We start from the raw sequence: 25,912 nt of genomic DNA on the forward strand, positions 1-25,912 counted from the left end.
GCAAGGCAGGAATCTCAGCTAAAGCATCCGTGACAGATGGAGAGGAGGTAGGGAGATGCTCTAGCTGAGATTCCTGCCTTGCAGGGGGGGTTGGACTAATATCAGTGGTGTCCAAAACTTTTTTCAGAGGGCCAGATTTGATGAAGTGGAGGGCCGTGAGGGCCGACCAAAGTTATTGACCTTTTCTTAGGATTGATGTTGTTGAGGTTTTTCAACAATTTTACCCCAAAGTTGTCAAGCTTTTTTTAGAATTGAAGTTGTTGAGGTTTCTTTCCAACTCTCAAATTCTATGAGTGAAGCATTGTAATATTTAGGATGTACAGGTGAAACTTGGAAATTTAGAATATCGTTGAAAAGTGCATTTATTTTCGTAATGCAACTGCTTTCTTTTGGAAATTCCACAGTAATAAAACAAATAGTTACAATAATACAAAAATAAACATCGCTATTACATTTCATTAATTACATTCCATTTATAAATGACCTGCCTAACGACAAATAATTACATTAACAACAAATAAAGGCTTGACATATCCTACTTTGCATGTCATGCATCTATCTCATATATTGGTTTCACCTTTTAAGTTGCATTGCTGAAATAAATGCACTTTTGGGCAATATTCTAACTTTCCGAGTTTCACCTGTATATCAAACAAGGTTTGTGATGAAGTGGAAGAACTGGACATATGCTTTGGTTGAGGTTCCCCCCCCCCAGATGACCCTCAAGATGCTTTCCACCTCTACGACTCTTGATTGTATTGATCGGTAAGTCACCCCGAGAGCCAATGCAGCACAGTCAAGGCAATACTGAACTGAGATGGGCCAAAGGTCCGATTCAGGATAAGACACCTGCAGACATTCAGGTTTATACTGTATAGTTCATAGAATCATAGAGTTGGAAGAGACCACAAGGGCCATCCAGTCCAACCCCCTGCCAAGCAGGAAACACCATCAAAGCATTCTTGACATATGCCTGTCAAGCCTCTGCTTAAAGACCTCCAAAGAAGGAGACTGCACCACACTCCTTGGCAGCAAATTCCACTGCCGAACAGCTCTTACTGTCAGGAAGTTCTTCCTAATGTTTAGGTGGAATCTTCTTTCTTGAAGTTTGAATCCATTGCTCCGTGTCCGCTTCTCTGGAGCAGCAGAAAACAATCTTTCTCCCTACTCCATATGACATCCTTTCATATATTTGAACATGGCTATCATATCACCCCTTAACCTTCTCTTCTCCAGGCTAAACATACCCAGCTCCCTAAGCCGTTCCTCATAAGGCATCGTTTCCAGGCCTTTGACCATTTTGGTTGCCCTCTTCTGGACACGTTCCAGCTTGTCAGTATCCTTATTGAACTGTGGTGCCCAGAACTGGACACAGTACTCCAGGTGAGGTCTAACCAGAGCAGAATACAGTGGTACTATTACTTCCCTAGATCTAGATGCTATACTCCTATTGATGCAGCCCAGAATTGCATTGGCTTTTTTAGCTGCTGCATCACACTGCTGACTCATGTCAAGTTTGTGGTCTACCGAGACTCCTAGATCCTTTTCACATGTACTGCTCTCAAGCCAGGTGTCACCCATCCTGTATTTGTGCCTTTCATTTTTTTTTGCCCAAGTGTAGTACTTTACATTTCTCCTTGTTAAAATTCATCTTGTTTGCTTTGGCCCAGTTGTCTAATCTGTTAAGGTCATTTTGAAGTGTGATCCTGTCCTCTGGGGTATTAGCCACCCCTCCCAATTTGGTGTCATCTGCAAACTTGCTCAGGATGCCCTCAAGCCCATCATCCAAGTCATTGATAAAGATGTTGAATAAGACTGGGCCCAAGACAGAACCCTGTGGCACCCCACTAATCACTACTCTCCAGGATGAGGAGGAGCCATTTATGAGCACCCTTTGGGTTCGGTCAGTCAGCCAGTTACAAATCCACTGAATGGTAGCATTGTCTAGCCCGCATTTCACCAGCTTCTTTACAAGAATATCATGGGGCACCTTGTCAAAGGCCTTGCTGAAATCAAGATAGGCTACATCCACAGCATTCCCTTCATCTACCAGGCTTGTAATTCTGTCAAAAAAATGAGATCAGATTAGTCTGATATGACTTATTTTTCAGAAACCCATGCTGACTTTTAGTGATCACAGAGTTTCTTTCTAGGTGCTCACAGACTGTGTGCTTAATGATCTGCTCTAGAATCTTTCCTGGTATTGATGTCAGGCTGACTGGGCGGTAATTGTTTGGGTCCTCTCTTTCCCCCTTTTTGAAAATAGGGACAACATTTGCCCTCCTCCAGTCTGCTGGAACTTTATAAAAGTTAAATCCCTTTATAAAAAAAGTGCTCCACTTGTCCAAGAAGCTTGATGAAAAGCAATGCCTCAGCATTCAATATGCACTAAGTCACGGCCCATGATTTAAAGCCACTTTTTATTATTCAACATTTTATACATAATAAATACAAAGTTTTACAGCCAATATAAAGAAAGCATTCAAAGTTCTGCTTTCAAGTGTACTGTCAGTGTACACAGTGATATGTTCTATTGCATGCCCTGTATGAAGTTTAAAAAGGAGGTGTATTTTTACAACTTTTATTTTTTAAATAAAAATTAGCAGCTCTTACAGAAAATATTTTTAAAATATAACTAAGAAGATTTTTTTTTAAATAACACTTTCTGAATTTTGAGAGTCTGGGTAACACACACACACAAAAAATATGCGGGAAACTGGCCAACCAAATGGAACATGTTGATATTATTGGCAACGTTTTTCCATGAAGCATTTTAAAATGTTTGCAGTACAGCTCTTTAAAAAATTGGATTTGGGTTGTTGTTGTTTTAAAAAAACTTAAGAATAAGTTTGATAAACATTTTTAAAAAGACCTCAAACAGATCAACAGGACAGAATTAGCACCCCCCTGCAACCCCTCCCCCTCCCCCCCCAAAAATCTTCACAGGAAATCTGCCAGATATTTGGCAATTGCTGCAGAAGGCGCTATTATACTTCAAACAGCTCTTCCCTTGCTCAGGACAACCAAACGAATGGGGGGGGGGGGAATTGGCAAAAACAGTCATATGTCCAGAGACCCAGCCAATATTATTTGTGCAAAGTTTTAAAGATGAAAATCCTGTCAAATGATATCACGAAATGCAGCCACGGAATTTTCTTAAAAAAGAAAAAGGTGAAAAAAGGAAGATGTACTCCATTAGGCAACAAAGTGCGGAAACGGATTCTAGGTTTTACTCGCTTTGCAGGGGGCCGGGGGGGGGGGTTGTTTGGAGAATGAACATACAAGAGCTCTTTCGATAGGACTGACGTTTCAGCTCCAATAACATTTCTGTAGGTGGTTTTTTAAAATATATATTCCAGCCCTTTGGTTGGAAACTACTTGGGACGGAATTTGATTTAAATGGTTGCCGCTTCTTCCTTTTCCCTCTTGAGTATTGCCTCATGGAGACTAATTTCACCCGAAATACATTTCCCCCCCCCCATTTGACTGTCATTCATGTTCAACTACAAAACGACTGCCTCTCTTGAAAGTTGCAAGCGGCTTTTCGCTCAGAGAAAACGGGGTTTGAAAGGGGGCCTCCCCGCTGCCCCCCTCGAGAGCATCTGCTACTTTCCGCTCTCCACCCTCAAAAGTGGGGAGAGGGACTGGCAAGACCCCAGGGCTGGCTTTCTGAGCTCAATTCGGGGAGGGGGGGCATGGTTGCCATTCCCCTGCCCCTAGTCCCAAGTACGGGGAGAGAGAAAGAGGCAAGACAGAGGCCTTGTCAATTTCTTTTGACCGGTGCCATTTCCTCTGCCAAGCAGGCTTTTCAAATTTTTGCAGAGCTGGGGGGGCGGGGGGGCGGGAATTAGTCGAAAGCCTTTTGGAACAGAGGCGATAGCTGGACAAGCAAAACAAGTGCTACACGCGGGAGGCGGCAACGGTGCCCTTGTGCCTCTTTCAACGCCGTTGGGGGGTGAGGAGGAGAAATCAAAGGACTGTCCGCCTCCAGACGCCGCCCCCCCGGGTCTGAGGCTGGCTGTTGGGCTTCGCGCGGAGTTCTGAGCTAGCACTACCCAACGCTAAAGCTAGACACCACACGTCAATATTCTAAACATTTAAACTTCTTAACTCTAGCCGGATGTTCCAGTGTCCAAAATATACTGCTAATGTCAAGAGAGCAAACTACACAGCAATAACTGGGGCAAGAAGAGACACAAGTACAAAAGGAAGGGAGGGTGGGTGGGGGGTTTGGGTGGGGGGAAACCCTCTCAGAGAGGAAATGAACAGCTACTTCCAGCTCTACGATGAGAATCCTGCTTATTCAGTTTTATCCTAAGAAAAACATGTTGTTGCTACTAAGTCAGCATTTCTGTAGTAGATACTCTATTACTAAATGCACTGCATAAATATCAATACAAAAGGAACGTTTAGCACTCGGGTTTTGCGGTTAATTACGAAAAGAGGTGCGCGCGGAAGTAATTAACCCCAATAGGATCTGCAGTGCTTTTCTTTAGTTGTAGGGTTGGTTTTGTTTGTTTGTTTCATCTTTTGTTCAGGGAAGGGGAGAGAAAGAGAGAGGAAGAGAGGGAGAGAGAGAGGAGCCAGCCTCTCCTTTAACTTACACTTGTGTGCATCCCCTCCTCTATCCCATACATTCTGATTAATAAACCTAATCAGATAAGTAACGCTACTGTACTTGAATAGGAAAAAGAATTTTTTTTGACACATTCCTATGGCAACAGTAATATACTGTACTAATGCACATGGTTTATGTATGCAAGACTATGGGCTGGCCTACACGTCCTACCTCTGCCTTGCAGAAATGTATTCCTGCGGTGTGACTTTCCGTTCCTGCCGCAGCCTGCAAGCACCGCTACCCCCCCATTTCCCTCTTCAAGAGGGATGCGATGAGGAAGGCGACTTTAAATCGTGGTGCTACATACTGCAGCGGTTATGGGGAAGGGTCAACCTGCAGAACCGTTGCCGCAAGGGAAGCTGCGATCTGTAGACCGGCTGTAAGCTCTCAGAAGCCTCCACTGGAAACTGAGACGGACAGCTTTTTCAGCTGCAAAGGCGTTCCCCTGCTTGCTTTTTGTGCTAAAGGAGTAAGGATGGCAGATACTGGTATATAAAGTGGAACCAAACAGCGACAAATTAAAAGGCACAAAATATTAATGACCGTGGGAAGAAGGGGCCACCACCACCACGTCAATGTCTCCGGAGAATCCTCCCGCTTCTCCTCAAGTCTTTAAAAAAAGTCTCTTCCATCATCATCATCATCATCATCATGCAAAGGTGCCCAAGAATGAGAGCTGACCAAACACCGCCAACATTTGGCCCTGATTGTAGCACTACTGCGCAATTCGTCCCCGCTGGTCACACCAAGGTGATTTCAACATCCTCAATCTTCTCTGTCGGCCTACGGTGCTGGGTGGGAGGAGGAGGGGCAGCTCGCACCTGAAACAGTCAAAACTGAGCATGAGAAACCAACCACGGTCCTTATATGCATGCAGTTTAAGAACATAAGAGGAGCCTGCTGGATCAGGCCAATGGCCCACCTAGACCAGCATCCTGCTCTCACAGTGGCCGACCGGGTGCCTGCGGAAAACCTGCAAGAAGGCAAGCACAAGAGCTCTCTTCTCCCCTCCTGCAGTTTCCAGCAACTTGTATTCAGAAGCATCGCTGCCATCACGGCTCGTAGCCATCAATAGCTCCCTCCACCACGAGCTGCCGGTGGTTGGGGTGCTCAGCAAAGATCTTGGTGGCTATTTTACTGGAGGTGCACTTCCTTATTTACAGCAGCGGTGGCGAAGGGTAAAGTTACGGGATGGCTTGCCTATCGTGCCAGGAGAGCTAAATGGAGCCTCCATCTATTCAGTCTGCTTCTGAACATGAGATGCTGTGGCCATAGCAACAGGACTGCTGCTGCTGCTATGCCTTACTTGGGGGGGGGGGGGCTTTTATGCAAGCAGGTAGCCGACCCAGCGTGCTGGGCTAGCTGGATCTGTGGCCTGACTTAGCGTGGCTCTGTTTAGGTTCTTCATGCATCTAATCCAGGCATCCCCAAACTTGGGCCCTCCAGATGCTTTGGACTACAATTCCCATCTTCCCCCTGAGCACTGGTCCTGCTAGCTAGGAATCATGGGAGTTGTAGGCCAAAACATCTGGAGGGCCGCAGTTTGGGGACGCCTGATCTAATGCCTTCCACATTTGGAGTGTGAAAGATTGGACAGCTCCTGGCATTGCATTGTGGAAGGAGGGTGATCCGCTACTCTCACCCCTGGGATCTGCTTGACTGCTCCAGCACAGCCTTGACCGGGGGGGGGGGGGAGGAAGAACATGGTCCTGCCATTATATGCCACTTCCTGTCACTGCACACGCTCCCTGCCAGCACTCAAAAATCTTGCAAGGTTCCTGAACCTCACGGGAGTCACAGGGCTGCGCCACTGGCATCACGACAATTAGCCTGCAGTCACTTGCTGCACCTTCTGTCTCTAGGATAGCATCCTTGTTGCCAGGACTGTGTGCCAATGCTAGCCATCGCTTTTGCTGCCTCTCTCCCCCCCCCCCCCCCGGCCGCTGGCATTGCTCAGGGCAACCTTTTTCTCTGGTCTACTGTACTGGGGAGCAGGAAGTAGAGGAACAGAGGAGAAGAGGTGCCACAACCAAGCTTACAAGCCTCTTATCCAAGAAGACTCAGCTACCCATGGCAGCCGTATCTCAGGCTGGCCACCAATGAAATGTAATGACAAAGTTCTGCCCAAAGGTGCAGCGTGCAGCAGACTGTTTCTAACCCAGTTTGTGTTTGGGCCCAGTGCAGTTAAGCTGTTGACACCTTACCCCGCTAGAGTCAAAGCAGCAACACTCAATTTCTGTAGCTCTGTGGTGCATTTGGAAAACTTACTGGTCTCAGTTTGCCATACGAAGTGCTTTCGGGAAGAGGTCGTGGTGGCTGAGAGAATCCAGGAGAGTTTGCAGTGTAGCTGTTTTCTGAAATTGGTGGGGGGTGGGTGGAGGGGGGGGGGAAAGAAACAAAACAAAAACAAACATATGTCAGGACTGGTGCAGCTGCAGGTCAGCACAGAGACGAGCAGTAAAGTTGATCCTTTATTCAAGGAAACAGAATACAAACAGATAAACCTACGGGCAAGTCACCTCCCCATCCAGCTGTTTTCCCAGCAGTCTTAAACTTCCCTGGGGAGGGACTCCCTATGCTCTCAGTTGTCTTTGCTCTGTTCCATACAAAGCACTCCATGCCCTTGTAGACAATGGAGGAGGGGAGCTGAATTCAGTAGGATTGGCCGGCTCCTGATAATCTGTTGCAGCCTCAGCCCCCACCTCCTCCTCAGCTGCCTGTCCTGCGTCTGCAGTGCTTTCTGCCTCTTCTTCCTCTCTCTCACTCCAGCCTGTTCCTTGTTCAGCATCCAACCATTCTGCCTCCCTCCCTTCAAACTCTGACCTGTCTTCAGTGTCCCCACCACCACCACTCCCTGAGCTCTGAGCCTTCCTCTTCCCAAGCTTCCCCAGGGAGCCTCCCAACATTCCTCCTCGCCAACCAGTCCCTGACAATATTTGCTTCTAGATAAAATCGGGTCACATAGGCTGTACCACTGACATATGCTGAGTGGAGAACTTTAGGATTTTAAGCCTTGTGTAAGAACATTAATTTTGGGGAGACTTTTTCCTTTTCTTTTGCAATGGAGATTCACGAATTTCATGGCTGTGCGTTTTCTGTGTGGCCGCATAAGAGAACAACATCTCACTCAAAATTTAACATTCTGAGAGTCTTTATTTTCTGGATATCCACTGCTGCTGCCGCCCCAGCTCCTGGTGCGTGGCAATATACAGTGTAAGTGACTTATTGCAGGACTTTGAAAAGTCAGAAGGGCAAACCCAAGTGGTTTGCATTGCTCCCTGCTACAACCTCATGTGAAACCTGCTCCATCACCTTACAAAATTTGGCTATTCTCCTGTGCAGGGTACACAGAGACACCCACGCTTTCATCTTAGCTGAGCTTTCATCTCTATAACCTGTATACCTGAAGGAGCGTCTCCACCCCCATCGTTCTGCCCGGACACTGAGATCCAGCACCGAGGGCCTTCTGGCGGTTCCCTCATTGCAAGAAGTGAGGTTACAGGGAACCAGGCGGCACCCGCCCTGTGGAACGCCCTCCCAGCAGATGTCAAGGTAATAAGCAAATATTTTACTTTTAGAAGACAACTGAAGGTTGCCCTGTTTAGGAAAGTTTTTAATGTTTGATGCTGTACTGTTTTTAATATTCGGTTGGAAGCCGCCCAGAGTGGCTGGGGAAACCCAGCCAGATGGGCGGGGTATAAATAAATTATTATTATTATTTACAGAACCATTTTTATTACATTTAGATTAGAAAATTATGATTTTCTTGGAGCTGATTTGACACCCCCCCCCCCAATTTTTGATTCACAGTATGTAGGCATGTGATCCAGCCAAAGTGAAGTTCCCATTGATTTCAGTAGAAAAGATAAGCATGTGCTTTGATCTCTCCTGTTGAAGCCAACACAGTTTAAAATTATTACATTCCTGCTCATATCATTGTGGTTATTTTGGAAAAGATTCCTAATTTCAACAATTCCAGTGTGTACATTGATCAGAAATATAAATAAATCCCCTATAGTAAGGTTGGTGTATATCATTCCTTCATTTTCTCTTAAGCCACTGGTCTTCAACTGGTTGGTCAGGACACACAAATGTGCCATTGCCTGATCCAAGGTGGGTCACAACAGGAGCACTTCTACCATACAAATATGAGGTGAAAGATTGAGAAATGGGTCCACAAATGCAAGTTTGGCATGAAAGTGGGTGGCCCTGAAGGTGGCCCTGTTTAGGGAAGTTTTTAACGTTTGATGCTGTACTGTTTTTAATATTCGGTTGGAAGCCGCCCAGAGTGGCTGGGGAAACCCAGCCAGATGTGCGGGGGTATAAATAATAATAATAATAATAATAATAATAATAATAATAATAATCTCTTACCATTCGTCGTTGGAGACCTTGGGAAATACTGGGAGCTTCTCTTATCAGGGCTGTGAAAAGGGCTGGTTGGAGGCTGGTCATAGAGCGGCAGTGGCGCCAGAGAATTCTGGGGTGCTGGAGATGGAGATACCTGCAATACAAGGAATAAACAGTAGGAAGAGCTGCTACAAAGTAAACCGGGTAGTTTCTGCCTACAAAGAGTCGCGGCTGCATAGTAGGCTCTTTTCAGGGTTATCTTCACAAACCATTTCAAACTACAGGAATAGAAGCATTCATTCATTCACCATAATTCTGCGATTAGCAAAAATTGTTTTGTATTCATGAATACTATCCAAGACTGATTTGTCAGTGATTCAAGGTGAGCAAACAACAAGTTAAAAGGATTATTTTGTAAGCTGCTTTTGGCTTCACGGGGGGAAAAAGGGAAGAAAGGCAGACATGCATTATGTAAACAAAAGCATAACAAATATTTTTTTAAAACCCAATGCACTGAAAACAAATTTAAAAGCAAGACACTGATATTGAAATTAAAGGTAAAGGTAAAGGCACCCCTGACTGTTAGGTCTAGTCACGGACGACTCTGGGGTTGCGGCACTCATCTCGCTTTATACGCCGAGGGAGCTGGCGTTTGTCCGCAGACAGCTTCTGGGTCATGTGGCCAGCATGACTAAGCCACTTCTGGCGAAACCAGAGCAGCGCACGGAAACGCCGTTTACCTTCCCGCCGGACCAGTACCTATTTATCTACTTGCACTTTGACGTGCTTTCGAACTGCTAGGTTGGCAGGAACAGGGACTGAGCAATGGGAGCTTACCCCGTCGCGGGGATTCGAACCACCCACCTTCTGATCGACAAGCACTAGGCTCAGTGGTTTAGACCACAGCGCCACCCGCGTCCCATGAAATTGAGATTACTGTACTTAAAAACAGCAGAGATATAAAATATCAAGCTAGAAAAATCTACACTAAAAAGCAGAATGGAATAAAACAATTTTAAGGTTCTCTTGTAGGAAGCCAGGAAGGTTTCATGCAGACCTCCTGAGTGAGTTAACAGCTGGAGATGGTTTAATGGACACACCTGCATGGCATTTGCAGAGCTTCCCCCAAAGCTCCTTGCTCTCCCTGTGTACCAGAGAACCCACAGAGCTCTAGACTACAGGCCTCTCCACCAATTAAGCAGTGTCAAAGGAGTGTGTGGCCTTCATGTGTGAGTTGCAGCCAAGTCCAGTTCCGTGGCATGCAGCTGAAAGATGCAAGTGGCCAAAAGCACGCATTTGCCACGTGCACCGTTTACAGAATCAGTGTGCTACAGCGGAGACCCGAGTTCGAATCCCCTCTTGACTATTCTTAATTTTTAAACAAATGCATAGGCTGCTTCACAGTGCAAAGGAGTCAAAGCGGTCTAAAAGATAAAGGCCACGGAGTTCACTGGGTGTGTTTTCAGCCTAACTGGCTCACAGAAATAGCCCTGCATGCATCACCCCTTCACTCCTTGGAGAAAGAGGAGGCAACAAACAAACAAACAAAGGAAAGACTTTTTTTAATGTAACAGAAAGCAAGGAAGCACGTTCAACAATAAAAAGTTGACTCACCGCCCCAAAATGAAGGCACATTTTTCAGAAATGAACACACTAGGCTGCAACGGCAAGAACTGGTAGTTCTGCTGTTGCCAAGCTCTGTTTGATCTCTCAATGTACCACACAAAGATTAATTACAGGAAGGAGATGGGGAACTTCCTCCTTCTGCCTCTTATTTCCTTTTTGCCCCTCACCACTCCTTTCATTCTTTGTGCACATCTGCTGTTAACCTTTGCCAATGTTTGAAGCACGATTAATATTAAATGGAGTCGGGCAAAGAAAGCTAAGGGCTGGGGCCTTCATTTGCAATTCTCCAAAAACTTCCCATTTACGCTGGCATTTAAAGATCTCACAAGCAGTTACTGCCCTGAATCACAGGGGGAAAGTTAGGATCAGGTGGCTGTTACAACTTCCACGAAGGGATCCCAGGGTTTTGATGAGCACTTACCAAGACTAGGTAGCACAAAAGTACTGAAATAAGTGATCCTTATTAGTTCGGTCGGCCCATAATGTGGTCTCGTCCTCATAGAGCAGGCATGGGAAACCTTTTTGGCTCCACAGGCCAGATTCTCATCGAGGTTGGCATCACAGGTCAAATTTGATTGGTGGAGGGAGCTGCCCAACTGCCCATCACTTGATGTCACAATGACATTCAGGATTTCAAAGCACCTTGCAACCCACTGCTAAAACAAAGTCCCTCCCCCATTTTTAGCAGATGATTCTGATGCAAACCACTTCCTGGATCAGGAAGGTGTTGTTGTTGTTGTTGTTGTTATTAACAACAATAATTTTATTATTTATGCCCCACCCATCTGGCTGGGTTTCCGCAGCCACTCTGGGCGGCTTACAGAACATTTGCATTGGCATCACCTGTTAAAAGATCATAGAATCATAGAGTTGGAAGAGACCACAAGGGCCATCCAGTCCAACCCCCTGCCAAGCAGGAAACACCATCAAAGCATTCCTGACATATGCCTGTCAAGCCTCTGCTTAAAGACCTCCAAAGAAGGAGACTCCACCATACTCCTTGGTAGCAAATTCCACTGCCAAACAGCTCTTACTGTCAGGAAATTCTTCCTAATGTTTAGGTGGAATCTTCTTTCTTGTAGTTTGAATCCATTGCTCTGTGCCCGCTTCTCTGGAGCAGCAGAAAACAACCTTTCTCCCTCCTCTATATGACATCCTTTTATATATTTGAACATGGCTATCATATCACCCCTTAACCTTCTCTTCTCCAGGCTAAACATACCCAGCTCCCTAAGCCGTTCCTCATAAGGCATCGTTTCCAGGCCTTTGACCATTTTGGTTGCCCTCTTCTGGACACCTTCCAGCTTGTCAGTATCCTCCTTGAACTGTGGTGCCCAGAACTGGACACAGTACTCCAGGTGAGGTCTGACCAGAGCAGAATACAGTGGTACTATTACTTCCCTTGATCTAGATGCTATACTCCTATTGATGCAGCCCAGAATTCCCCCCCCTTCTTTTTTAGCAGGGGTTCAGAAATGGGTTTTCATGGGGTCCCCTGCTAAAATGAGTGGGGGCGGGGAGCAACTTTTGTTTTAGGAGAGGTGGAGCTTCTTTCAAATATTACACCTCTGCTGGACGTGTCACTGTGTGGATTGCTGCAAGCAGACCTTTTCGAAAAAACTGCAGCAATCAAAGTTTGCCAGTGTTAAAGCAGTATGCCACCTGGCTCCTGAACGAGGGAAGGAAGAGATTAGCTCCAAGATACTTGCCTGCCTTTGTTACAGCGTTAAGGGCACTCTCTGAAAAGCACAACTGTCTAGTGGAACAGGGGAAATGTGGCAATTGCTGATTACATTGTGGCTGACCAAGCCTTTGTCCAGTCCCATGCATGCCCATTCAGGACACGGGCAAAATTCTTCCCATACCTGAGCATCCACAACGCACTGAATCTCTCCGTTTTCCGAGGCTGTTAGCTCTTCTACTAGTACGGATGGGAAGACCCCGACACATCCGTTGAACTCCCCTTCCCAGAAGCCATCATCATCCTGGTTTTCTTTGTTCAAGATCCGGATTATCGCTCCCTCTGGGAAGGACAGTTCGTCGTCTGTCTGCCCCTCGTAATCATAAAGTGCTTTTACAAAACATACTGGGAAAGAAATGGCAAATATCATGATACAAAAATTTGACAAGGTTTGAAATGTATTTTGGCTAAATGTTCTTCCTAGATCAGTTTCTGCTGGAATCCTAAGGGTAGCTCCTGGAGCTCTTCCCAGCACAGCTAGATGACTTTGAGGGGTCATATGTAAAAAGCAGTTTTGCAAGTGGCTGAGTGTGCTGGTTTTGTTATTTACTTATTACTTCAATTTCTATCCTGCCCTTCATTAGTTTATGATCCCAAAACGGGTTACAGAATGCAACAAAAATATTCAAGCAGCAGGCTAAAATGATCACTTTGGAGTCATATATTAAACAGGCAAGTTTTCAAAAAAAAATCCTTCCAGCAGCACCTTACAGACCAACTAAGTTTGTCATTGGTATTCATGTGCATGCACACTTCTTCAGATACCATCAGACCAAACACGGCTACCTACCTGTAACTAGGCAAGTTTTCCGCCTGTGACAAAAGCTGGACAATGGCGGTGCTTGTGGGGAGAGGTTTACGGATCATTTGGGCTGCTGTTTATCTTTCAATAACACCCACAATGGGCTACTGTTTATCTTTCAATAACACCCACAATGTGCCTTTGCAAAGTATAGTTGTTATATGCAGTTGCTGTATGCAGGTATCAGACAAAAGATAGGAAAGATCTTAACATATGACTTTACAAAATATAGTTGCTGTATGCAAGTATCAGACGAAAGAGCTTAAGACAAGGATTCCCGGAATAATACCTTGTTTTGCCCTGCCAGGCTTCGCCAGCATAGTATGCACGTCTGTATGCAACTATACTTTGCAAAGGCATATGTTGAACATTACAAAGAAAAAGTTCATTTTCTGCAAGTACGGCTTCTTAAAGTTGTCGCGTCTGACACTTGCATTCGTAAAGACATATGTGGAACGCAAAAAAAAGCTTCTATTGGGACATTACGTATATAAGAACTGATCTATTTGTATTTCCTGTTCAAATGTTGGTCTTTAATTGCTCCTACTTAATTGAAGGGGTATGTTTATTTACTGTATAAAGAATTCACAATGTTAAACACAGCCAGTTACGTTGTGGGTATATTTGTTAGTTGAATTTACGTAACTATAGGTTTGATAGTGTTATGTACCATTTATTGTTCGGCAATCGAATTTGTTCTTAAACATCGCTTCCATTTATCCATGGCGTTTTTTAATCAACCTGCAAGCTGCCTTTGAGTAGTAAAAGAGCGCGACTCAAAACTTATGGAATAAACGTTCGCCCCCTGAAGGACTGGAGCTCATCGCAGAACACCAGAATTTGCTGGCACTCACCGCTGGAGTCTCCGTTGAGGCTCCCTGAGACCAGCTCGGCTTCCGTTGAATTACTAGAAGTGTGAGACCGACTGTCCAACGCCGCCAGTGATTGCAACATGCTCAGGAGACTGTTGGAAGTGGGGAACTGCAGGTACTTCTCTGGGACGTAGCCCACGTGGCCAGACTTATTCCGTGCCTGCGGGAGTTGAGAAAATGAAAGGCTTAAGAGAAGGGGGCAAATGGATGGAGGGGCAACCTACCACCCTCCACGGCCCATTCAACATGCCACAACGACAGGAAAAGCAAAATTATACCTTTACCCAATCTTCCATATCTCCATCTTCAATAACTTCCAAAACTTCATGTTCCTCAATGGTTAACTCGTCTGGCTGGGAAGCCTGTGGTGAAGGAGAGCGATAAATATATTGGCATATAGATACTAAGGCTCAGGAAAACACAACTTGTAATGGGTCAATGTGTGTGAGTGCCTGGAGGCGGTTGGAGGTTGGATGGCGGCTAACAGATTGAGGTTGAATCCTGACAAGACAGAAGTACTGTTTGTGGGGGAAGGGAGGCGGGCAGGTGTGGGGGACTCCCTGGTCCTGAATGGGGTAACTGTGCCCCTGAAGGACCAGGTGCGCAGCCTAGGAGTCATTTTGGACTCACAGCTGTCCATGGAGGCGCAGGTCAATTCTGTGTCCAGGGCAGCTGTTTATCAGCTCCATCTGGTACACAGACTGAGACCCTACCTGCCTGCAGACTGTCTCGCCAGAGTGGTGCATGCTCTAGTTATCTCTTGCTTGGACTACTGCAATGCGCTCTATGTGGGGCTACCTTTGAAGGTGACCCAGAAACTGCAATTAATCCAGAATGCGGCAGCTAGAGTGATGACTGGAAGCAGCCACCGAGACCACATAACACCGGTCTTGAAAGACCTGCATTGGCTCCCAGTATGTTTACAAACACAATTCAAAGTGTTGGTGCTGACCTTTAAAGCCCTAAACGGCCTCGGTCCAGTATACCTGAAGGAGCGCCTCCACCTCCATCGCTCTGCCCAGACACTGAGGTCCAGTGCCGAGGGCCTTCTGGCAGTTCCCTCACTGCGAGAAGCAAAGCTACAGGGAACCAGGCAGAGGGCCTTCTCGGTAGTGGCACCCGACCTGTGGAACGCCCTCCCACCAGATGTCAAAAAGAAAAACAACTACCAGACTTTTAGAGGACATCTGAAGGCAGCCCTGTTTAGGGAAGCTTTTAATCTTTAAGAAATTAGTGTATTTTAATATTTCTGTTGGAAGCCGCCCAGAGTGGCTGGGGAAACCCAGCCAGATGGGCGGGGTATAAATAATAAATTATTATTATTATTATTATTATTATTATTATTATTATTATTATTATCATCATTATTATTATTAATCTTAGCAGCAGAAGGATCAATGATGCCACGCCCTGGATGGATTATGCTACACCTGAAGCGATTTCTTGAAAACTATTCACAACTGAAAGAGTACCTTCTCCCAGGTGCACTTAATTATCATGCTTCCTAGAGACCTATTTCCTCGGGATGTGCATGCCCCCCCCCAAATTCACCTTGTATCTGTAACCTGGTCATTAAAAAAATTAAAAAAATCTGCCAGAGATGGAAGGAAGACCAAGTCCCCACCAGAGAGGAATGGCAAGCTAAGCGAATGGTCTATGCTGAAATGGCAAAGCTGACTGGAAAACTCTGGAACCAAGAGGACAAAAACTTTTAAAGAAGAATGGGGAAAATTTATAACATTATCTAGGAAACCACTGCAAGCAGGTGGAAACATTAGCAGGATTTTAATTTCACTTGTAATGTAACGGATACCATGCATAATTTGGATTGACATAAAATATAGAGTATGGAAAAATATGCAGTTGTAAATCTTGATAACAGGACCCATGGACGGGGTTGGGGGGAAGTCGCGAGATTCTGAGTAATCTCTATATACGGATATGCATTTGGACTGTTATAATTTTATATTTGTAAAATCAAATAAAAAAGATTTTTAAAAAAATCTGATCTGTTTATATGCTGCTCTCTGGATTTGAAGCCGCTCTATAAAATGAAGTTCTGTGTTCCTCATTCTCTATAGCGGAGAACCAAAAAACCAGTATGGCTTTCCCCACTTTTGGAAATCTCTTTGGGAACTGTCTTGAAAGGTAGTCCCTGAGCATCACATTCAGGAGCCAGAGCAAAACAGTCCCTTCCTCCAAATCCAGTGGATTCATTCTAACCAAAACCTAGTGCTTCACACTGTCATTGATGTTAAAGTCGGTATGATCGTTTGCTTACCAACGAGATCCCGCCCTTTTACATACCTTGTACGAGTAAACAACTTTGCAGGTCAACGGGTAGTTTCTGAGCGTACCAGAAGGACTGGAGCTGCTGTCATCAAAAGCATCCATGCCATCTTCCAGCTCTTCCCCTTCTTCCTTTTCCATGTCAACATTTAGCTAATAGGAGAGAAATTGGAAGAGGAAAAACCCGTCACAATTATACCTACAACCTAAAGGGAACACCAGCAGGACACTTGCCAAGTGAAGATCCAAAAGCAAAGGTAGCAAGGGGACCAAGCTGTTGAGATAACAACATTATTTGCCAAGAAGCTGTTTAGGCACCACTGCTGCCCAAATAATTTCATTCCCCCTTGGATATTATCCCAGCTGTGCAGCCAGTTATGAAAAAGGCACCAAATGAAAAAGGTGTGAATTGACTTGTACGCTTTTTCCATGAATGAGTTAGAAAGCGACCGACAAGTTGGCCTGTGTGTTCCTTCCCTTCTATGGAAATTCCGTGTGTCTTTCTCCTTCCCTCTTCTACATACAGAAGCAGCTGAACTACTTTGTGGATGGCAAACCTCTCTGATGGCCACACATGTGAATCACCCACCTCCTGTTCGGAAGCCCCAAGTCACTTGCAGGACCTGCCATGTCTCAGTTTGACCATCCATGGAGAAAAGCATTGGGTTTTTTGTACGTAGGGAGAGGCTGTAGCACAAAGAGAGACAGAAATCTCCTCTTTTTCTCCCATCAATTGAAAAATCCTGGAAACCACTCTCTCCAGACAAGCCTGGCTCGGCATCCTCAAAGGAACGGAATGTGACTGCTGACAACTTCAGTGCAGAGTGCTGCCAGCAAACAGAAATGGCTCTATTTTGCATTTCCTTATGCCAGCTTTTCCCGAACCTCTGATATCTGGGAGGACTTATAACATGACTTGAATTGAAAACTGGAGGCATGCTTCATTCTTTCACATTCTAAGCCCTTAGGGCCAAAACCTCTAGCACTTTCAAGTTTTGTATCCCATATGGCCTCAAGACAACTGTATGTTAATTACCCCCCCCCTTTCCACATGAAGAAGCAATTGACAGTTTATCCAATGAATTTATGGACCCCAAATGCCTGAATGGCTGAGAAGTTTTAGGTCAGGAAGTCCTGAATTTGGAGATCTCCTTTTTAAACCAAGAGACTCTTTTGGGTTTACATGAATTTGTAAGGTCCAGCGCCGAGGGCCTTCTGGCGGTTCCCTCGTTGCGAGAAGTCAAGTTGCAGGGAACCAGACAGAGGGCCTTCTTGGTAGTGGCACCCGCCCTGTGGAACGCCCTCCCATCAGATGTCAAAGAGAAAAACAACTACCAGACTTTTAGAAGACATCTGAAGGCAGCCCTGTTTAGGGAGGCTTTTGATGTTTAATCGATTATTTTATTCTTCTGTTGGAAGCCACCCAGAGTGGCTGGGGAAACCAGATGGGCGGGGTATAAATAATAAATTGTTGTTGTTGTTGTTGTTGTTGTTGTTGTTGTTGTTGTTGTTGTAAAACAGTGCTAAGAGCCTGGATTCTGCAGCAACTTAGGGCCCTTTTACACAATCACCTACGCTGAGCAGCTTGCATGCAATGCAGTCGTTCAAAAAAGATTTAACCGGCCTCCAAGGTGTTGCATGTAAAGTGGTTAATTCAGAAACTAGGGTGACAACATTTGCTGCCTCTTGAATCCTCTGTATTTCATGCAAGGGAAAAGTAAACGTGCAAACCAAACAGCAGGGTTAACTCTGGTGGGCATTATCTCCCAATTCCATAGAGAAACAGTCCCCAGGTAAGTCAAGAAAGAGGTGTGACAAGAGCCAGGCAGGATTTTGATCTCACTTGTAGTGTAACAATTATCATGGAAAATATGCATTGATATAATAGTTAAGAGTGTGGAAGAAGATGCAGTTTTAAAAGTTTAAAACGGGACTCCAGGGAGGGGGAAAGTCCTGAGAATTCGGAGGAATTATGCTTATGTGTTTGAATTTTTAAAAATAATTTTGTATTGTAAAATCAAATCAAAATGATGATTATTATTTTTAAGAGTCACACCCAGACATTATGAAGTGGCTCTGTGTGCACACGAGTACCTTGGAAGTCGAATGGAATCCATTCCGGAAGTCCGTTCGACTTCCAAAACGTTCGGAAACCGTGATCAGCAGCAGGAAGCCCCGTCAGACGTTCGGCTTCCAAAAACAGTTCGCAAACCCGGAACAGTCCCTTCCGGGTTTGCGGCTTTTGGGAGCCAAAATGTTCGGGAACTAAGCTGTTCCAAAAACCAAGGTGCGACTGTATTTGACTGAGTGAGGCTGAGCAGTGGGGTGTCAGCACAGCATATGCACAGCTCCAAAACAGCCTGGAAGCCACTGCTTCTGCACAGGGAGGCTGGAATCCCAAGCAGAATGGCAAAGAAATGCCAACCAGCAGGGCGTAAACAAGTCCCCAGTTGCCTCCTCATGCTTCGAAAAACATCACTTTGAAGCAGAATAAACATTTTAAGAAATAAATCCATAAATCAAAGAATGCTAGCAGGATGTAATTGAATAGGAAGCGTACTGGACATTCTAAACCAAATATATATATTTTAAAAAAAACAACAGCAACAACAAATTGGAAGCCTGCATTTTATTTTATTTTATATAATGTGCAATATAACTGCTGCCAGCCTGTAAATATCACAAGCCAGAAGCTGGCTCCACTCTGCTGCAATTGCTATTGCCAGTTCAGCAGCCTGTAGTCATATAAAACGTGGAGCATAACCAAATTGTGCCTACAGACACCTTTGTTATAATTAAAAACACAGGGCGATAGCTACCCGAAGTCATGCACAGCCTAGAGACCCGCCAAAATGAATAGACTTAAGTTCATTTATTTCAATTGCCTTTTCAGAGCAGGAGTAACTTTGGATATCATTCATTTAAAAATATGCTCATTTGTGAACGACAAACATTTTGAGGAGGGTGGAGGAGAGGAGCTTAAATGTGCAATGCACAAAGCGGAACAAGCAGTATTCAGGATATAGGAAAACTAGAATTGGAATAAGTTGCAATTTTTGAGGGTGGGAGGAGGAAGTTGCTATTGTGGAAAAATTCCCGAAACCACACTCAAAACTGTAAATAACAAATCCAAGTATGCTTGGTGCTCTTAATTGGATCTCTTGATCTTTCTAAAATGAATCTGCAAGAATATATGTGTTCATAAAGGGCAACCCTCCCCCTCCCCACATTTCTGTGCAAGTATATGGGAAAGCTGGCCGTCCGCAGCAATCTGCCACACACAGTAAGCAAGCATCAGCACCTGGGACAATTCCACGCCTCTCCCACTACATCCTCTCTAGGTGTCATTCCGCTAGAGTAGTGAGGTGCCAATGAGCCCTGGCTGTAGCCGCAGAACTTGGCAGCAGCCCAGCTTGGAAAGGGGTGGCAGGGCCTAACTCACTAGCCTTCACTGCTTCCTCAAAGTGAGCCTACAGTAAAATGACTTACTGTAGATGAAGAACTAAGGGGCCTCGGCGGTATTAGCAAAGGTAACATGAAATTACAAAAGCTGCTGTCTGCACAACCTGATCAATGACACACGAGGTTTCCCTGCCCTGAGACAACTGTGTCACGTGATCCACTGGAGAGCTCCGGTGCTTTCTGCAAGGGATCTTCAAATCCACCAGGTCTTGTGTTGCTTCACTGGCACACGGAAACGTTTTTGCTGCCACAAGTGACTACTTGGGCTGTTTGTGCAGTCAGATTATCCCTCTCTACGCATTTAATTACAAAGGCAGGCCAAAGGAGTATCTGCTGGGAAATGGATTCTATAATAGCATACAATCTTGGACTATAGTCCATGAACGCTTATGCCATAGTAAGTTTGCTGGCTTTTAAAACGCCACCATCTCTTTTGCTGCTGTTGCAACACTACCCCTCTGGAAACGGATTCTTTAGTAAGCATTTTGACAGGATAAATATTGAACTTTCAAGCTGATGGGACGCTATTCTCTTATTTAGGATTTGTTCGGCACACAGCTGTCAAGAACTGCTTAAAATAAATGGTCTACAAATGCAAATGCAAAGAACACTTTGCTAAGCTACGTTTGGTAAAGAATGGCAGAAATAGCTTTGCTGTTGTCGTTTTTTTTAATCACACGTGCCCCTGGGGGAATGTACAACAGAGAGCAAGAATGAGACAGTTAGGTAATTTTATTTTGGAAACTCGCATCTTTAACTGCTGTAAAAAAAACGCCAGCTTCTAGCTAAATTCAGCATGCTCGCCAAGGGCAAGCCAGGAAGCTGGCTGGAGGGACTGTGTGTCAAAGGGGGGAAATGGAAATTAGATTTTATCCTCCCACACTCCAGCATCTGCCAGTTTGTCAGAGACTGGCAGCGGCTATAGATGCCGTTCCAACTGCTGGCATGCTGCACTGGGCAGACGAAGAGAGTTGGGGAGAATCCAGGATTTGCAGCAGGAAGGGAAGTGGGGAGCCAAATGAAAGGAGGGGGGGGAAGCAGCTTGCTTGGAGGAATGAGATGTTTCTTTTTCTGTGTTGCGGTGAAAAGAGATCTAAGGCTTAATCTCCCCCAGGCCTCTTCCCAACAGAAACAAAGCCCAAATTCACTTAAATCCATTTGTGCGCATTCATATTCCTCTTTAGCCTAGCCTCTGCATCCTTTCCAACCCCCAACCCACCCACCATCAAAATGTATACTGTAAGCTCCTTGGAAGAAAGTGGCTTTCTTCCTCCCCCCCAATATTGCCCTGTCAATCCAGTGTGGTGTAGGAGGCTGTGTATCTGACTAGGAGCTGGGAGACCAGGGTTCAAAACCCCCATTCGGCCATGTGAGTCACCTTGCGCCAGTCCCTCTCTCAGCCCAACCTGCTCTTGTAGGGTTGCTGTGAGGAAAGGCATGAGAGTGACCAGTGCGTCACCTTGAGCTCTTTTGAGGAACGGTGTGATATAAATGTAAGGGGGAAAAGGTGCACCTTGATACCAGCTGCAACCGCCACTTGAATCTAGACCTCGGTTTGCAATTCTGATTATAACCACCTGCAGAAATAAAGCTGTCAGGGACGGTGCTGAGAGAACCCACTGGACCCTTGCGGGGTTTCCAGAGTGATCCACAGCAGTGATAACAGGAATGTGGCAGGAAGGGAGGCAAGGAAAGAAGCACATCCATGGGAGGACTTGGTCCGTGGGCAGGAGTGCTTATTCTCTCCTGCACCCATCTCTCCCACAAAAATGCCCCTCACGGGGATTGCTTAGCAAGGTGCCTGCGGCTTGCAGTTTATGGTGAAACCTTTGTCTGGACTACGAAATGCTCGGCTGCGTTGGAGCAGATGTGCTAAGCAATCCGAAGCAAGCTTTCTAATTCGATGGAAGGGGGGGGGGACATATCAGAGTTTACGGCACCGGTTATGGAAATGCAATTTGCAAACACTTAAACCAATACTTACCCTAGTTACAGGTAGGTAGCCGTGTTGGTCTGAGTCGAAGCAAAATAATAAAAAATCCTTCAGTAGCACCTTAAAGACCAACTAAGTTTTTATTTTGGTATGAGCTTTCGTGTGCATGCACACTTCTTCAGATACACTTGAAACAGAAGCAACCAGACCCTTATATATATTCAGAGGGTGGGGTGGGGGGTGATGGGAATGGGTGATGGGTTGTAAGAGTGGTAAACCTGTTGATGGCTGTTATCTCATTATGCATGATCAAGCTTTCTTTAGCCTCAGCCCTTGTTTTATCCCCGCAGGACCTATTGCAGTAATCAGCAGTCGTTAACAGCCATCAACAGGTTTACCACTCTTACAGCCCATCACCCATTCCCATCACCCCCCCCCCACACACCCTCTGAATATATATAAGGGTCTGGTTGCTTCTGTTTCAAGTGTATCTGAAGAAGTGTGCATGCACACGAAAGCTCATACCAAAATAAAAACTTAGTTGGTCTTTAAGGTGCTACTGAAGGAATACTTACCCTGAAAGAGATGAAAACTATAGATAAATTTATATATAATTAAATGTCTGCTATCTGCAATGGAAGGAAAGCTCCGGTTGGTATGGATGGGAACTCCTTCCCCCATTAAAATGGATGAGACTTCTGACTGAAAATGTGGTGGGGGCAAAAAAATAAAATAAAAATTAAAACCCTCCTAATATGATGGGCCCTCATGTGCTGGCTTTTAAAGAAAAAAAGCCAAAACAGCCACATAAACTCAAGTAAAAAACACAAGTAATGCCATACCTCGTCTGGCTCTAAGTCTGCTAGGCAATTCATAATATGCCAAGGGAAAAGCCTGGTTCACAAGTCTTTGCTAGATTGTACCTTACATGTTTTGGCTATCTTCAAGGGGCGATGTGTGCAGCAATGAGCTAGAATTAAAAGTGCATCTCCTAATAATATGCAGAGATCTGCTTAAGCAGCAGGACTCCCTGTTTGTCTTCTCCCCGTTCCAGCCTCCTGTGTGTGCCTTCAGATCTGCTCTGGAGAGCCTTCCAATCCCCTGGAGAAGATTTTGGGTGGGCAGCGGGCTGAAGGGGAAGGAGAGAGAGAAGCCCCACTGCATGAATAGCCTGCTCACACTATGTTGGATCTCACTCTGTGCACATATGATATATTAAAAGGAGGTGTAGTTGGCCACCAGCTACTGGCCGCATAAATTCCCCTGGTATAGAGATAGCCAAAATACTTATTAAATCATAACCACGCCTTTCGGCGCATCCCTCTTCCATCTTTCCTGTTACTGGCGTGGCCCTCTATTCCATTTTGATTTGGAATATCCACTCACGGATATGCTGGGCTGAAGTTAGAAACAGCCACCTCTGATGGTTTCTAACACCCACTGACAATCCACAATTATCTGTTCCACTTAAGCAGTACCAGATGAGATGCAGGGGCACTGTAGGGATGCGTGACTATAACTAAGGGTTCAAAAGGAAAGAGGGGGGAAAGGCAAACGTCACAAAGAGGAATGTACCAAGTGCGAAGAGCCGTTATTGGCCACCGTGGGGAGGCTGGCCCATCTCTCATTCTCCAGTTCCTCCATGACTTGATTCATTGCACTTTTTAGCCAGGTATCCACTGAAACCCCAATCTGCTTCAGAAGGTCGAGTCGAGCTTCTGCTTTCAGCTTTATTATCTGTTGGCGGAAGGGAAGAGAGAAAGCAATTAGGCTCCTTGCACTTCCTGAGGCACTTGCTTGAGGAAGACGGACGTCAGCAAGATGATCTGGTTTTGAACGAAGCACCTAAAAGAGTTGTTCCTCCTCCCACTCACTATTTCGGGCCCTTCTATCAGCAGCAAGGGACCCAGGTGGCGCTGTGGGCTAAACCACTGAGCCTAGGGCTTGCTGATCAGAAGGTCGGTGGTTCGAATCCCTGTGATGGGGTGAGCTCCCGTTGCTTGGTCCCAGCTCCTGCCAACCTAGCAGTTCGAAAGCACATCAAAATGCAAGTAGATAAATAGGAACCGCTACAGCGGGAAGGTAAACGGCGTTTCCATGTGCTGCTCTGGTTTGCCAGAAGTGGCTTTGTCATGCTGGCCACATGACCTGGAAGGTATACGCCGGCTCCCTTGGCCAATAATGCGAGATGAGCGCGCAACCCCAGAGTCGGTCATGACTGGACCTAATGGTCAGGGGTCCCTTTACCAGCAGCAAAGGTCCTGTCCGCGGTGCCAGTGCGGAGTGGCGCTGACCCGTAACAGAGCCTTAATGGTGGCAGTTCCACCTTTTGTGGAACACCCTCCTTGGTGAGCTGCACCTGCCTCCCTCATTATTAGCATTCAGGAGGAATTTAAAAACACTCCTGTTCATTCAGGCATTTGATGGCTGAAAGAGACTGTCCCTGGTAATCTTGAAATGATTAGCTGAGAGGGTGTGTGACTGCTTTTAAAGGGCTGATTTAAATAAGTCTTTTATTTATTGTTTTGTTCTCCTGCTTGGTTGCTTGCCACTCTGGGCTCCTTTGGCAATCACAGAGTTGCAGAGTTACAAGGGGCCCCGAGGGTCATCAAGTTAACCCCCGGCAATGCAGGAATTGCAACTAAAGGGAGATGGGGAGCGATAGAAATCGAATAAATAAATTTCATTCTGCAGCATCTGTACAGAGTTATGGAAGCATTTGTCAAAATACTGTATTTATTCAGAAAATGATTTCTACATTGCCCTTCATCATATGATTCAAAAGTATGTTACAATACAAATAAAGCAGTGTGTGCAGGGGGAGATGTACAGATCACAACTCTGCACATTCACCCTTTTGGACTTACACATTTACTATCAGTTGTTGTTTGGTTTGAAGGTAGCTCGTAAAAAATAGCTCTGTGAAACTCCCCTGCATATAGAAAAATAAAAGCTGAATAATACAAGCTCAGAATTCTGAGATCTGCTGGTTGTTTGAGGGCTTCAGTTCAGTGGTTAAGAATATGATTTGCATACAGAGGGTCTGTGTTGACTCTCTGGTACGTCCCAGCTAAAAGGAACTCTATAGTACGGCTGGGGAAGACCTCTCTGTGTGTGCCTAAGACTGTGGAGAGAAGCTGCCATTACTTGCCTAGATGGACAAATAGCCTGATCTCAATGTAAGGAAGTTTCAAATGCTGTCAAAACCTTAGAGCAAAGTGTTAAAAGCTTCGGAAACTATACGGAAAGCAGAAGAGAGCAAACATCCCTTGCTTTTCAAACTCAAAGACTAAGGAAGAATTTTCACACATTACTGTACCCATCTCATTGCTCACTGCCAGTCCTACAACCACATCTCTTTCGAAACTTTAGATACAGCAAAGCAGTCTGGAAGGACCTGAAGTTTCTCTTCTCTCAAATCTGCTTCCAGAAAGTGAGGCACCCATTGTATTTCAACAGAAATGCTATTCCAGAAAACCTCAGGGTTCTTTCCCTGATGAAAGTTGCATAAGTGTTGTTGTCGCTCCCTATATACCACCTTGATTTACCCACGAAACAAAAACGAAGGGTTCCCACAGAGAGCAAACTGTGAACCCTATAACATACCACTACCTTTAGCAAAAGCCCAAGCCCCAAGCAGAAGCCTAGAGATTATCAAAAGAGGATCCTATTTGTGTGATCTTCACTACAGGAGAGAAGAGCACCATTCACAGATGTCAGGTGAGGCGGGGAACGATCCCCATCAAATCCGACATGTGGCGGCACGATGTCTGCACAAGGGTTAAAGGTATACTGCTGGTTTGGGAGCAGCTTGCCAGTGCCCACCACCCCTTCCAGAAATAGTAAGAAACAGCAACAGCAACTCTTTCCATGTGATGATTTAGACAAGGAAGTGACTCAAGAGACCGATCCAGCATCGCTTGAACATTCCGTGGGAAGCAGACTTCATAGTAGATTGCCCTTGAATCGGGGGGGGGGGGGGAGAGCTTCCCATTTCATTGACCCCAATTTGCAAGGCCTGACAGTGATAAGCATGTATTTTTCAACAAGAACAGCAACCTAAAACACTGGAATACACCATGTAAAGAAAAAAAAGAAAAAAGGTTATACTCCTATTAAGGACTGGACGGAGGGAAGAGGGGAGGGGATGATGGGAGCAAGAGTTGAGGGCAGGGATTCTGTGGGAAAGAGCAAGGCTACTGAACCAGGAAAAGGTTTC

General features: G+C 45.4%; 1 protein-coding gene across 2 annotated transcripts in view; it reads right to left on the minus strand.

Annotated features, from left to right (window-relative positions):
- Positions 1-2,403: 2,403 nt before the first annotated feature.
- FCHSD2 (FCH and double SH3 domains 2) overlaps positions 2,404-25,912 on the minus strand; it is a 136,707-nt gene continuing 113,198 nt past the window's right edge. For both annotated transcript variants that reach the window (XM_035116187.3, XM_035116186.3), the window contains 8 exons: positions 23,269-23,430; positions 16,317-16,451; positions 14,288-14,371; positions 13,992-14,169; positions 12,460-12,680; positions 8,993-9,122; positions 6,887-6,972; positions 2,404-5,439 (listed from right to left, as the gene is read on the minus strand). In XM_035116187.3, coding sequence (XP_034972078.1) covers positions 5,359-5,439; positions 6,887-6,972; positions 8,993-9,122; positions 12,460-12,680; positions 13,992-14,169; positions 14,288-14,371; positions 16,317-16,451; positions 23,269-23,430 — 1,077 coding nt within the window. In that variant the 3' untranslated portion in view covers positions 2,404-5,358. The remainder of the gene's footprint in view (positions 5,440-6,886; positions 6,973-8,992; positions 9,123-12,459; positions 12,681-13,991; positions 14,170-14,287; positions 14,372-16,316; positions 16,452-23,268; positions 23,431-25,912) is intronic.

This window comes from Zootoca vivipara, chromosome 4 (assembly GCF_965207765.1).
Source record: "Zootoca vivipara chromosome 4, rZooViv2.hap1.1, whole genome shotgun sequence".
NCBI classification, from domain to species: domain Eukaryota; kingdom Metazoa; phylum Chordata; class Lepidosauria; order Squamata; family Lacertidae; genus Zootoca; species Zootoca vivipara.